The sequence below is a fragment of the Myxine glutinosa genome, chromosome 3 (assembly GCF_964187855.1).
Source record: "Myxine glutinosa chromosome 3, kmMyxGlut1.1, whole genome shotgun sequence".
Classification (NCBI taxonomy): Eukaryota; Metazoa; Chordata; class Myxini; order Myxiniformes; family Myxinidae; genus Myxine; species Myxine glutinosa.
This window is the reverse complement of record NC_136263.1, coordinates 26,708,770-26,722,569: the sequence shown is the minus strand read 5'-3', so window position 1 is coordinate 26,722,569 and position 13,800 is coordinate 26,708,770. Positions and strand designations below refer to the sequence as shown.

General features: G+C 52.2%; 1 protein-coding gene across 1 annotated transcript in view; it reads left to right on the top strand.

Annotated features, from left to right (window-relative positions):
- The window catches only part of LOC137423729 (uncharacterized), a 64,216-nt gene extending 51,002 nt beyond the window's left edge, over window positions 1-13,214 (top strand). The window contains exon 2 of the mRNA XM_068111185.2: window positions 12,145-13,214. Within this exon, the coding sequence (XP_067967286.2) occupies window positions 12,145-12,815 (671 nt within the window). The 3' untranslated portion in view covers window positions 12,816-13,214. The remainder of the gene's footprint in view (window positions 1-12,144) is intronic.
- The last annotated feature ends 586 nt before the right edge of the window (window positions 13,215-13,800 follow it).

Below are 13,800 nucleotides of genomic sequence, written 5' to 3'. Positions count from 1 at the left end.
CCTCTTCTGTAGACCTCTCGACGCCTACGAAATGCCTTCCCCACTGTTATGGTCCGACCCTGCAAATCCTTACCATTCCAATTCTTCTCTGCCTCTCTGGCGTCTTTTGTGCTTGCAAACGTGACAAAGCCGAACCCTCTTGACCGTTGCGTTTCCCTGTCTTTTACCACCCGCACTTCCACCAGCGGCCCATATCTGTTGAAGACAGAGGTCAGAACTTCTTCCTCTGTGTTGAAGTTCAGTCCCCCTACAAATAACTTGGCACTTTTATCGCCATCCCGAGCTGGGGTGGTGTTATTTCCCCTGCGGTGCTCTTTACCCACCCTCGGGTTACCATAAATTTGCGCCCCGGCCAAATCATTCCCGATAATCACAGATACTCCCTCTACAGGAAGCGTGGCTTGTAAACCGACGGTGACCGGTCCTGACACCAAATCGGATTCCAAATGCATGACATGAAGTGGGGCACTAACACAGCCCCCGATCCCTTGTAACCGAACACCATCACCAGTTGCGGTACTCTTTGACAATGGCAAAATGCCTTCCAGCATTAAGGATTGATGGGCTCCTGTGTCCCTCAATACCCTAACAGGTCTTGGGTTAGTCAAGTTTCCCTTGAGTGAGACCAACCCCTCATAAATAAATGGTTGGTAACTCTTCTGTGGGCGATTTCTTACGCTTGCCATCGCATTCGGAGTGGTAATAGTCGGACTCCGCTCTGGATTTTCCCTTTTCATGAGGTAACAACTGGACATCAAGTGTCCAGGTTTCTTGCAAAAAGCGCAAGTAGGCCCGGAGGAAAAACTCGTGGTCTGCCTCGGGCCCCCCGGAAAATAAGTTTGTCTTGGGCCCGTAGCCCCCTGATTTCGAACAGTTCGGGTATCAGCGTTGTCCCCATAATCATCTCGAGGCCGCCGCCATGTATTGTCGTTCTCCGCACCTGCTGTTCCACAACTCCCCTGCGGAGATCTAGGCGAGGAGTTAGGTTCATGGACCCCTATCCGGTGTGTTAAGGCATAATCATCTGCCATGGTGGCTGCGTCCCACAACTTCGGTACTTTCTTTTCCTGCAGGTACACTTTGATGTCCTCGTGGACACACTGTTGAAATTCCTCCACCAGCATCAGGTCACGCAATGCTTCGAAGTCGTTCCCGACTCCTTTTGACTCACACCACCGATCAAACATATTTTCTTTCACTCGAGCAAACTCAACATGGGTCTCACTCTCCCTCTTCCTGGCATTCCGGAATTTTTGCCGGTAAGCTTCACTTCAGGGACCAACCCATAGGCTTTGAGGATGTGCTTCTTCAATACCTCATAATCTGCACATTGGTCCATTGGTAGCGCCGAATAAATCTCTTGAGCTTTACCCACCAGCACACTTTGCACGAGTATGGTCCAGGCCTCCTCCGGCCAGTTTAACTGTCGAACCACTTTCTCAAAGTGTGGAAAAAATTGAGTGACTTCCTTTTCACTGAAGGGTGGAACCAGCCTCACATGTCTGCCCACCTCCCAGGTGTTCTGGCTAGGTGTCGACCCCGTCAGCAAGGGTGGTACCTCTCCCCGTTCTCTCATTAAATCCAGCTCCTTGAATTTAATCTCTTGCTGAAGCGCCAGATCACGTTCCTTCAACTCCCTTTCGGCTTTTCTCTCCTCTGCTTCGAGTTCCCTGGCAGCTCTCCTCTCCTCTGCTTTTCTCCCTTCTAACCTTTCCTGGAGTTCTCGTTCCACTCTCCTTTCCTCTGCTTGTTTCTCTTCTCTCCTCTCTTCTGCTTTCCTTTCTTCTTCTGCTCTTTCCTTTTCTGCTTTCCTTTCTTCTTCTGCTAACCTTTCCTGGAGTTCTCGTTCCACTCTCCTTTCCTCTGCTTGTTTCTCTTCTCTCCTCTCTTCTGCTTTCCTTTCTTCTTCTGCTCTTTCCTTTTCTGCTTTCCTTTCTTCTTCTTTTAACCTTTCCTGGAGTTCTCGTTCCACTCTCCTTTCCTCTGCTTGTTTCTCTTCTCTCCTCTCTTCTGCTTTCCTTTCTTCTTCTTTGATCCGTTCCTAGCTCCGTAATTGCAACTCCAGTTTCCGGAGCTCAACGTCTTCTGGTTCTTCGGGTAGCCACTGCCAGGCTAACTCGTCCCATGTTCCTAATCCCACCATAGACTGTATCACCGTGGTCTGCAACTCTGCCTTCCTCAAATTAGTTCGGACCTCCAAGTTAAAATGTTTGGCCAATTTCAAGAGGTTCCGCTTTTAGTAACGCTCGGAACTGTGCCTCACTAGGTGTTACCGCAAAGTTCTGTGCAACAAACGCCATGGTGACTATCGTTAACACCTGTTAACCTTCACCCAAGACTTTACCACAATTTCTCAAAAATTTACCAATTACTAATTAATTAATAAATTTTAATTAATAAAAATTATTATTTTATTATGTTATACAATTTTAAATCCCGGAATTCAATTGGACGAGCCCCCAATTCTGTTACGTGGTCCTCCCGGTAACTACCTGGTCTCGGTGACCCCCGGACCGTGGGAGGCACCCCGCCAGAAAGATATATGATTTATACGCTTTCGCAACACAATCAATATGAAAGACACAAACAATTCAAGTCAATAGGAAACCCCTACACCAAGGATCCGGATTAATGGATAATGTATTCCCAATCAATCAACAATAATCAACGCTCAATCAACAACATTACTAAGATGTAAACTCATCTACAATAGCTCTAAGATGGCCATCTTATACATTCCTCACGTGAGCCCCACTCCCGACTCCCTCCATGGTCAATGTCTCTCACAATGTCTCCGTACTCCTGTAGTTCGATCTCCGCACGTGGGCGGTTGAACGGACCCTTCCTGACGTGCTTCCACCGTGCACGTCCCGTACCGGGAACAGCTGCTGCCGCGGACACCTCCTCGGCAGCCCACCGAGGTCGGTGCTCGTGATCGCGGCTTCGGGGCTCGCAAAGCGTGCGAGGCCCAAGGCGCCTGCCGTACGCGTCCTTGTAGACGTTGAGGTAAACGGTGCCGGACGCTGGGTTCCGTGCAGGAACCCACGGCAATTTGACGCGTAACCAGTAATTACCCCGCGCCGGTAACTCCTCTCGCCAGACGGGCTTTTCCAACGCAGCGTTCCCAATGCTGATCAATATCGACCCCGCTCTTCTCGCCTCTCGGCGCTGGGTGAGGAAGAAGAAGATCGCCGCTTCTCCAGGACCTCGTGTCCTTTCTTCTTCCGTTTCCGGTCTCCTTTTCCCCAGAAGGGCTCCTGACCCTTTAATCACAACAACCTTTAATCGACTACACATTAATAAGCAAAGACCTGACTAGTAATTCACATAAATCCGTAACAACTGTTTAAACTGTTTTAACTGTTTAACTGTTTTAACTTAACCGTTAACTGTTTTAACTGTTTAACTGTTTTAACTGTTTAACTGTTTTAACTTAACCGTTAACTGTTTTAACTGTTTAACTGTTTAACTGTTTTAACTTAACCGTTAACTGTTTTAACTGTTTAACTGTTTTAACTGTTTTAACTGTTTTAACTTAACCGTTAACGGCTTTAACTGTTTTAACTGTTTAACTGTTTTAACTTACCCGTTAACTGTTTTAACTGTTTTAACTTAACCATTTACGGTTTTAACTGTTCAACTGTGTTAACTGTTTTAACTTAACCGTTAACTGTTTTAACTGTTTAAACTGTTTTAACTTAACCGTTAAACGCCAGGCTTACTTTTCTGTATGAAGAACATAAAGAAACTTTCTTTTCTTGAGTTATTAAGATCATTAAGCATACCTTGAATAATAATGATGATAATGTAGCGGTTACCGCTGGATGCACACAATCGCCTTGCACCGGCCAGAACACGGCCAGACGCGCCTCTCCCGGGCATGCCCGGACTCACTGTTCCCGGGCACGCCCGGTCTCGTCTTTCCCGGGCATGCCCGCTCTCGCCTTTCCAGGGCTCGCCCAGAGCGTCCGGGCATGCCCGCTATCGCCTTTTTAGGGCTCGCCCAGAGCGTCCGGGCATGCCCGCTATCGCCTTTCCAGGGCTCGCCCAGAGCGCCCGGGCACGCCAAGCCTCGACTTGCCAGGCCGCAGCCAAACACGCCCGGGCAGGTCCAGACTCGCCTTTCCAAGGCTCGCCCTTGACACCCGGGCATGCCCGGTATAGCTTTTGCCGGGCAAACTTCCCGACATAAATGTGTATATATATTGCTGCCCGAAAAACGGGCTTGTCAGAATACCTGAGCTGTTTTGTTTCAATAAAGCAACTCGGACGAATTCCGTCTTTGGTCGCGTCAATTCTTTCGACTCGCGTTGGAGCGCAGTTCCTTCATTGGTGACCTACCGACATGGATACGGCAGTGACGCTTAAACTGCCTACCTTCTGGGAGGCTCACGCGGCTGTTTGGTTCGCTCAGGCGGACTCTCAGTTCGCCCTGCGAGGCATCACCGCGGACGACACCCGCTTCTACCATGTTGTGGCGGCGCTCGGTTCCGCCACCGCGGCCCGCGCCTTGAGCCTCCTCGAGCACCCGCCGGCTGCTGACAAATACGACGCGCTGAAGACACTCCTCCTCGACGCTTTCGCCCTCTCACCGGCAGCACACGCACGGCGCCTGCTCGCTCTGCCCGAGCTCGGCGACACGCGCCCGTCAGAGCGCATGGACTATATGCTGTCGTTGCTCGGTGAGCACTCTCCGGATTTTCTGTTCCGCGAGCTGTTCCTTCGCCAGCTGCCTCACCCGGTACGCCTCGCCCTGGCTGGCACGTTGATCACGGATTCCCGCGCCCTCGCCAGGGAAGCCGATAAGATCTCCTCGGCGGGCCAGCACATCGGCGCGGTTACCTGGAGCCCGCCGCCGTCCGAGGCGACGCCCACGACGCCCGAGCGCCCTGCGCGGTTGGAGGCCGAACTGCCGGTGCAACTGGCGGCCGCCACGCCGCACCGCCCGCTTCCGACATGACGGCCGGGGCCTCCACCTGACCGGGCGTGGTGTTATTACCACGCCAGGTTCGGACACAAGGCTCGGACGTGCCGGCCCCCGTGCACTTTCGGCAGGTTGGGAAACGGCCGGGCCGGCGTTCATTCCCAGCCATGAGCGCCGGCCACTCGGGCAACTTGCTGTTTATTCGGGACAAAGCGTCTGGGCGGCGTTTCCTGTGTGACACCGGCGCCCAACTGAGCGTCATACCCGCCTCCGAGCAGGACAGGCGGGACGCCGTTTGCGGCCCCTCTTTGGTCGCTGCTAATGGCTTGGCCATACGCACTTTCGGCCCACGCGTCGTCACCCTCTGCTTCGGCAGCCAGCGTTTTCAATGGACTTTTGTGACCGCCTGCGTCCCCATGGCTTTGCTGGGCGCCGACTTCCTCTGCGCGCATGGGCTGCTGGTCGACGTCAAACGTCGTCGCCTTGTCAACGCCGAGACCTCCAGCTCCCTGGCGTGCACGATGAGCAGCTCCGCGCCGACCGAACTGGCGTGCGCCCTCCCGGCAGCGAACGAGTTCGCTCGCCTGCTCGCGGAATTCCCGGCCCTCACGCGGCCGACGTTTTCGGCCGTCGTGGTGCGGCACGGGATCGAGCACCACATACCCACTACGAGCCCGCCGGTCTACGCCAGGGCCCGCCGCCTCGACCCGGCCAAGCTCGCCATGGCGAAGGCCGAGTTCGACGCGTTGGAGCACCTCGGCATCGTGCGGCGCTCCGATAGCGCGTGGGCCTCGCCACTGCACATCGTGCCAAAGCCGGGGGGTGGATGGCGCCCGTGTGGCGACTACCGCCGTCTCAACGACGCTACCACCCCCGACAGGTACCCGATCCCGCATATTCAGGACTTTTCCGCCCGTTTGGCGGGACGGGTCATCTTTTCGAAAATTGACCTGATACGGGGCTACCACCAGGTACCTGTCCGGGCGGCCGACGTCCCGAAGACGGCCGTCATCACGCCGTTCGGCCTGTTCGAATTTTTGCGGATGCCATTTGGCCTCAAGAACGCGGCCCAGGCGTTCCAGCGCTTGATGGACGGCATGCTGCGCGACCTGCCGTTTATTTTCGTCTATCTGGACGATATCCTCGTCGCCAGCACGTCCCGCGCCGAGCACCTCCTCCACCTCCGAACACTGTTCGGTCGCCTCAGCAAGCACGGCTTAATTGTCAACCCGGTCAAATGCCACTTCGGCGCGACGACCGTTGACTTTTTGGGCCACCGCATCACCAAGACCGGGGCCGTGCCGCTGCCGACCAAGGTCGAGGCCATCACTACGTTCCCGCGTCCCCGTTCCATCAAGGCCCTCCAAGAGTTCCTCGGCATGGTGAATTTTTATCACCGATTCGTGCCCCGCGCTGCTCAGCTCATGCGGCCCCTTTACGAGGCCCTCCGGGGCAAGCCGGCCAAGCATGACATTGTTTGGTCCGCGGCCATGGACGCGGCCTTCGCCAGCGCCAAACGGGCCCTCGCCGACGCAACGCTGCTGGCTCACCCGGTGCTCAACGCGCCCATCGCCCTCACTACGGACGCCTCCAACTACGCGGTGGGCGCCGTCCATGAGCAATGGGTGGACGGGGTTTGGCAGCCACTAGCTTTTTTCAGCCGGCAACTCCGGCCGAACGAGTTAAACTACAGCACGTTCGACCGCGAGCTGCTCGGGCTATTCCTGGCCGTTCGCCATTTCCGACACCTCCTGGAGGGCCGCCCGTTCACGGCTTTCGTCGACCACAAGCCGTTGGTCTACGCAATGGCTAATGTCACGGAGCCGTGGTCGGCCCGCCAGCAGCGCCACCTCTCCGCCGTGTCGGAGTTCACCACGGACATCCGGCACGTCACCGGCAAAGACAACGCCGTGGCCGACTGTCTTTCTCGGGCCAGCGCGAACGCGGTCCACCTCGGCGTGGACTTCGCGCTCATGGCGGCCGACCAGACCACCGACGCCTCGGTGCAGGCACTCCGTGCGGCGGACACGGGCCTCCGCCTGGCCGACATTCCCTTCGCGGGCACCATCCTGCTCTGCGACGTCTCCCAGGGCCAGCCTCGCCCCATCGTGCCCGTTTCCTGGCAGCGCCGCATCTTCGCCTCCATCCACGGCCTTTCTCACCCGGGCCGGAAAGCTTCTCAGAAGCTGGTGTCGGCGCGTTTCGTCTGGCACGGCCTTCGACGAAACATCCGCGACTGGGCCAACGCCTGCACGGCCTGCCAGCGGGTCAAGGTCCACCGCCACACCCAGGCCCCGCTGGCACCTTTCGCCGTGCCTGAACGGCGTTTCGACCACGTCCACGTGGACCTGGTGGGTCCCCTGCCCCCCTCACGGGGGTTCACCCACCTGCTCACCATGGTGGACAGAACCACCAGGTGGCCGGAGGCTGTGCCCCTCGCCTCCACCACCACCGCCGACGTGGCGCAGGCGTTCATCGCCACCTGGGTCGCGCGCTTCGGCGCACCAGCGGACATCTCGTCCGACCACGGCCCACAGTTCACGTCTGAGCTTTGGGGCGCGGTCGCCCGTTCGTTGGGGGTCACGCTGCACCGCACCACGGCCTACCACCCCCAAGCCAACGGGTTGTGCGAGCGGTTTCACCGCTCCATGAAGGCCGCACTCATGGCCGGCCTTCAGGATGACGGTTGGGCCGACCGGCTGCCGTGGGTCCTTTTGGGCCTTCGCACGGCCCCCAAGGAAGACCTCCAGGCGTCCGCCGCCGAGCTCGTCTACGGCCAGCCGCTCCGCGTCCCGGGCGAATTCGTGCCCGACGCTACCAGTCCCTGGTCCGCCGCTCGCCAGCGCTCGGACCTCCAGGAGGCCGCCCGACGATTTGCCCCCGTGCCGACGTCCCGCCACGGTGGCCCCCAGTCCTACGTCCCCCCGGCGCTTCGCACAGCGGAGTACGTCTTTGTGCATCATGACGCGCACCGGGGGCCACTCCGGCCGCCGTACGACGGGCCCTTCCGGGTCCTGCGACGGGGCGACAAGTCTTTCATCGTCGACTTCGGCGGCCGGCCGGACCGGATTTCTGTGGACCGCCTCAAACCGGCGCACATGGACGTCGACCGACCACCACGGTTGGCCCTTCCTCCGCGGCGAGGCCGCCCCCCGTCCACAGTTCCCCCCGCTCGACCACCCACCACCACGTCGGACCCCTCCCCACGACCCTCCAGGGGTCGCTTCGGCCGGGTCATCCGGACCCCCCTTAAATTGACCCTGCCGGTGCAGGTCGATTCTGGAGGGGCGTGTGTAGCGGTTACCGCTGGATGCACACAATCGCCTTGCACCGGCCAGAACACGGCCAGACGCGCCTCTCCCGGGCATGCCCGGACTCACTGTTCCCGGGCACGCCCGAACCTCCCGGGCACGCCCGGTCTCGTCTTTCCCGGGCATGCCCGCTCTCGCCTTTCCAGGGCTCGCCCAGAGCGTCCGGGCATGCCCGCTATCGCCTTTTCAGGGCTCGCCCAGAGCGTCCGGGCATGCCCGCTATCGCCTTTCCAGGGCTCGCCCAGAGCGTCCGGGCATGCCCGCTATCGCCTTTCCAGGGCTCGCCCAGAGCGCCCGGGCACGCCTAGCCTCGACTTGCCAGGCCACAGCCAAACACGCCCGGGCAGGTCCAGACTCGCCTTTCCAAGGCTCGCCCTTGACACCCGGGCATGCCCGGTATAGCTTTTGCCGGGCAAACTTCCCGACATAAATGTGTATATATATTGCTGCCCGAAAAACGGGCTTGTCAGAATACCTGAGCTGTTTTGTTTCAATAAAGCAACTCGGACGAATTCCGTCTTTGGTCGCGTCAATTCTTTCGACTCGCGTTGGAGCGCAGTTCCTTCATAAAACTTCATCCAATAATGTGATTGCGATGTTTATGATGGCTATGATAAACATGAGTTGATGGAGATGATTGACGGGTAAATACCCACCCATAATGGCCGCCTCTTCTTCACCTCAAAAAACAGACCATGCCCTCGAATGCTACATATCAATATATTACATGGTTCTTAGAAGTATTATGAAAGCGATTTGTTTTATAGTCTTCAAGTATATAATTCAATTTAAATAAAGGCTTAAATAAGTTTAAAGGCGTATCAGTAAATTAATTCCGGGTTTTCCCTCCATTTTACCCAACGTCTATTACACTACGCCACCTAACACGTTACATTAGTCATATGTGTGCATTATGATGTCCTTAAAAACAGTAAATTTCCTGTTTGCAATGATTTTCAAATTTGTTTGACTGCCAGGTAGGCAGGCAGAGCAAAATAGAAAATCACACCTGTGTCTGAAGGAAGCCGTTCAGATTGGAATTTTTAATGTGAAATAGGCAAGGCCTAGAAACAAACAAAATCCTTTAGAATTACCCTTTAGAACCCTCTCGAATTACCCTTTATAACCGATTAGAATTACCCTTTAGAACTCTCTAGAATTACATTTTAGAACCCTCGAGAATTACCCTTTATAAATACCCTTTAGAACCTATTAGAATTACCCTTTAGAACCTATTAGAATTACCCTTTATAAATACCCTTTAGAACCTATTAGAATTACCCTTTAGAACTCTCTAAAATTACACTTTAGAACCCTCTAGAATTACCCTTTAGAACCTATTAGAATTACCCTTTATAAATACCCTTTAGAATGTATTAGAATTACCCTTTAGAACTCTCTAGAATCACTCTTTAGAACCCTCTAGAATTACCCTTTATAAATACCCTTTAGAACCTATTAGAATTACCCTTTAGAACTCTCTAGAATTACACTTTAGCACCCTCTAGAATTAAACATGGTCGGTTAGAAAGGTTCTTCTTCATTTGTGATGGACATATGGAAGGAAGAATGCAGCCAAATATTGAAGCGGCGTCACCGTTTAAATATTATCTCACTCCTCTCTGCCCATGTGTGATCGGGCCGAATTCAGAACCAATGGATTGCAAAACGACATTTGTCCCATATTCATGTTCTGAGTCGTGTCTAAAATATAACGCTCTTTAAATAAGGTGTTCCTCAACCATAAACTGATAAGGCAGACAGACAGACAGACATCACCCAATTGCTTAACCCCACTTTTCACTTTCCGTGTGTGGGGTAATAAGAACAGTCTAATTTTATAGAATCAGTTAATACTTTGTGTGTCAACCCTTTTCCTTATTGAGTGCCATTACTCTTTTTTTTGTCCCCCGTCGCACCGCGGAGCGAAAGGGGGACTATGGTTTTCCCCTCCCTCCGCCCGTGTGTGCGTGCGCCCGTGCGTGCGTCCGTGCGTGCAGGCATGCGTGCGTGCGTGCATGCATGCGTGCGTAAGCGAAGGACCGAATTCTAATTTGGTGTGTGGGTGCAACCCACGTCAAAATCCAAGATGCCGCCGCCATGTATGTCTGACGCCATGTATGTCTGAACCTTGTGAGCGGAATATCTTGAAACATAAGCGAAGTACCAACTTCTAATCTGGTGGGTCGGTGTATCTACGCATAAGGAAGAACGCTATTGAAAATTGGGTCGTCACGTCAAAATCCAAGATGGCCACCACCATATATATGTCTGCACCTTGTGAGCGCAATATCTTGAAAAATAAACGAACTACTAACATCTAATCTGGTGTGTGGGTGTATCTACGCATAAGGAAGAACACTATTGAAAATTGGGTCGCCACATCAAAATCCAAGATGGCCGCCTTGCGTCTTCCACTTTGTCAACTCGCATCACTTCAACGACGGGGGACCTCGGCGTAACGCTTGTTATCCATGCTTTCTGTGCAAGGCTAAAAAGCCTGGTGTTGGCTTAGTGGTTAGGGTGCAGACTTGGGATCCTAGGATCCTGGGTTTGAATCCCGGTCAATCGCTGAATTAACACCAGGGGGGTTCACTCAACCTGTCATCCTTCCGAGGTCGGCAAATTGAGTACCAGTTCACCGGTAATTCCTTGTGTGTCGCAAGAGGCGACTAACAGGGTTGGTGGCAGGAAGGGCATCCAGCCATAAAACATTGCTTCAAAAAGGGGACCACCGTGCCCAAAAAAGGCCAACCCCTGCTCTGCGGGGGAAAATGGCCTCTAAAGGTGGTTCTTTCTGTGTAAGACTGAAACACTCTTACAGGAATTGTTGTTCTCCTCTTCTTCCCTTTATATGGGGTGAGGTCCAATGGTACCAAGCTCCTGCCTTGACCACGATACTCTTCCACTCTCCTCTATCCTCAGCCAACTCTCTCCACTCTCCAACCACCCCTACCTTACTGAAATCACTCTTCATACAATCCTCCCATCTCAAGCGTGGTCCTCCTCTTTTCCTCCTACCTTGTTCTCTCAACCTATCCGCTCTCTCTGCCATTCTCTCTTTGGCCATCCACACCAAGTGTCCAACCCATCTCAGCATTTCACCAATCTCTCCGTCAAGCTCATCCATTCTCCTTCTGTCCACCCTCTTCATTCCTGCAATTTCCACAGTTCTTTAAGAACTATAGTTCTGAATCCACTCATATGCAAACAAGCAAGGAAAGAAACTGATGAAAACTAAGTTCACATATTCACTGATTTGAACATTTTATCGTGCTTTCTTGTAATTTCCATTCATGCAACAGGTGTTGATTACTTCAATAATTTGGCAGAGGCCAAACTAAGCGGGTTCGAGGCCATTTATTCCTGATACATGAAACACCCCGCAACTCATGCCTACAGAAAACAGATTTTTTTTGGGGGGGGGGGGGGGGGGGAATGCCAGCCGCATTTTAGATCCATTCATCATGTAATCAAATGAAAGACCACATACTGCATTGGAGTCATCAGAGGAAACCCAAATAAGTAAAAAGCAAAGATTGAGTCATCAGGAGGAACCTGGATAGAACACATCTGAAGCCAGCCACCATCTCCACTTATGTTGCACATCTGCATACAGTGTAAAAATAATAATCTGGCTTTCACCATCTGTATTTTCTATTCTCACCAAATATTATAAACCTGGTGTTGGCTTGATGGTCGAGGTGGCTGTTTTAAGATATGAGGGTTCTTGAGTTTGAGACTCAGCCTGTCATCCTTCCGAGGTCAGAAAAATGAGTAAAACAGGGGGACACAGCCACCTGCTGCATACAAAATGATGATGATGACCATACATTACAAAGAGAAGTGCACTTTTCTTAAGGAGTTTGATTTTCAGTCCTGCGTTGCTCCCACTCCCATGTTTTTCAGACTCGGTCTTGCCCCTCGGAACCTATCGAACCACATCCATCATGCACCGAGCGGCGGTTAATATTCGGATGACGAAGGCAAGCCCATACTCGAGTCCCACCGATCGAGAGGGACTGCGATCTCGACTGGAGAGCGTGGCGACCCCCTCGAGGAGCTCCGTGGAAGCAGCGATAGAGGACGTCGAACTCGTGGTTTCGGCCACGTGCGAGGATCTGCGCGCGACACACGGGAGGAAGAAGCGATCTCGCGCGGCCTTTACGCCCGCTCAGGTCCTGGAGCTTGAGCGAAGGTTCAGTCGAACCCGTTACCTGTCCGGTCCCGAGCGAGCGCACCTAGCTTTAGCTCTCAACCTGACGGAGACGCAAGTGAAGATTTGGTTCCAAAACAGACGCTACAAGACCAAGAGGCGTCAGATCGCCACGGCTGGTGTCGGATCGTCGCTCGCCGGGATTGCACCACCGGTCACAGCGGCCAAAAAGGTGGCCGTAAGAGTGCTCGTAAGAGACGACCAACGTCAATATGATCCTACAGAGGTCCCTTTTAACGTGTATGGGTCTATTGGACACCCAGCAAGCCTCTACAGTCCTACCTATCACTACCCTGCACTTTGCACATATTTCTTGCCAGGTTGGACATCTGCGGCATGTGCGTCGCTCAGTAAGAACATCTAACTGTAGTCGTTTCCACATGAGGTCTTTGCAAAGCTAGAGTCAGATCTTCTGTCTGAGCCAAGAGCAAATCCTGCACTTATATACAGTAGATCACGATGAAAAACCAACCTGTGCCACATCACCTTCACCTTTATGAAGTTGTGATCATATAAATGATGGTGAAGCAAGGATATTACACATTTTGCATTACGCAGACTATAACACACATACACACACACTTTGTTGTGTGCATTGAGCGACCTTTGTTATGTAACTAAAATTGACAGGTGCTTTTTAATTAAATAATTAACATTGAATATACATTGATGTGGTTGTTTAACGCATACAGCATGGGTCATTAATTGCATGCATGTTCCTTATAACGTAATCATTAGACATGTGTATATATATATATATATATATATATATATATATATATACACACACACAAAGTAAACAGCACTTGTTTGCGTCATTGTTCTCAAACGATGAGCCATGTACCATATTAATGTTACATTATTTAATTAATACTTCTATATATTTTGTGAGAGAGTATACGGTACTTGGGCATGCCTGCAATGCACAGTTTATTGCGCATGTTTGATCTAAAATATAATATTAAACACCAAAGTGAATGAAGTCCACATTTATTAACAAGGAGGTTCCACACCAAGATGATGCAAATATCATCATCGAAGTAGTTAATTAATCAATATATAAACCGTTTCGGGCCACTGTCTGCATCACATTCAACATGTACATAGATGTACAATTGCCAATTTAATCCGATGCAAAGGAGCTTTATGTATGGATTACAATGTGTGTAAATATTTGCTATTTTTTACAATCGTGTATTGTATTTATGACAGAAAGGAACTTGGGTACTCAATGGTTCATTGTTACCCTCGGTACTCGTCAATGCACACTGACATTTTGTAATCCTGGGAAATATATACCATAAATATTTATATATCATGAACACTAACACTTACAAGGAATTAAAATT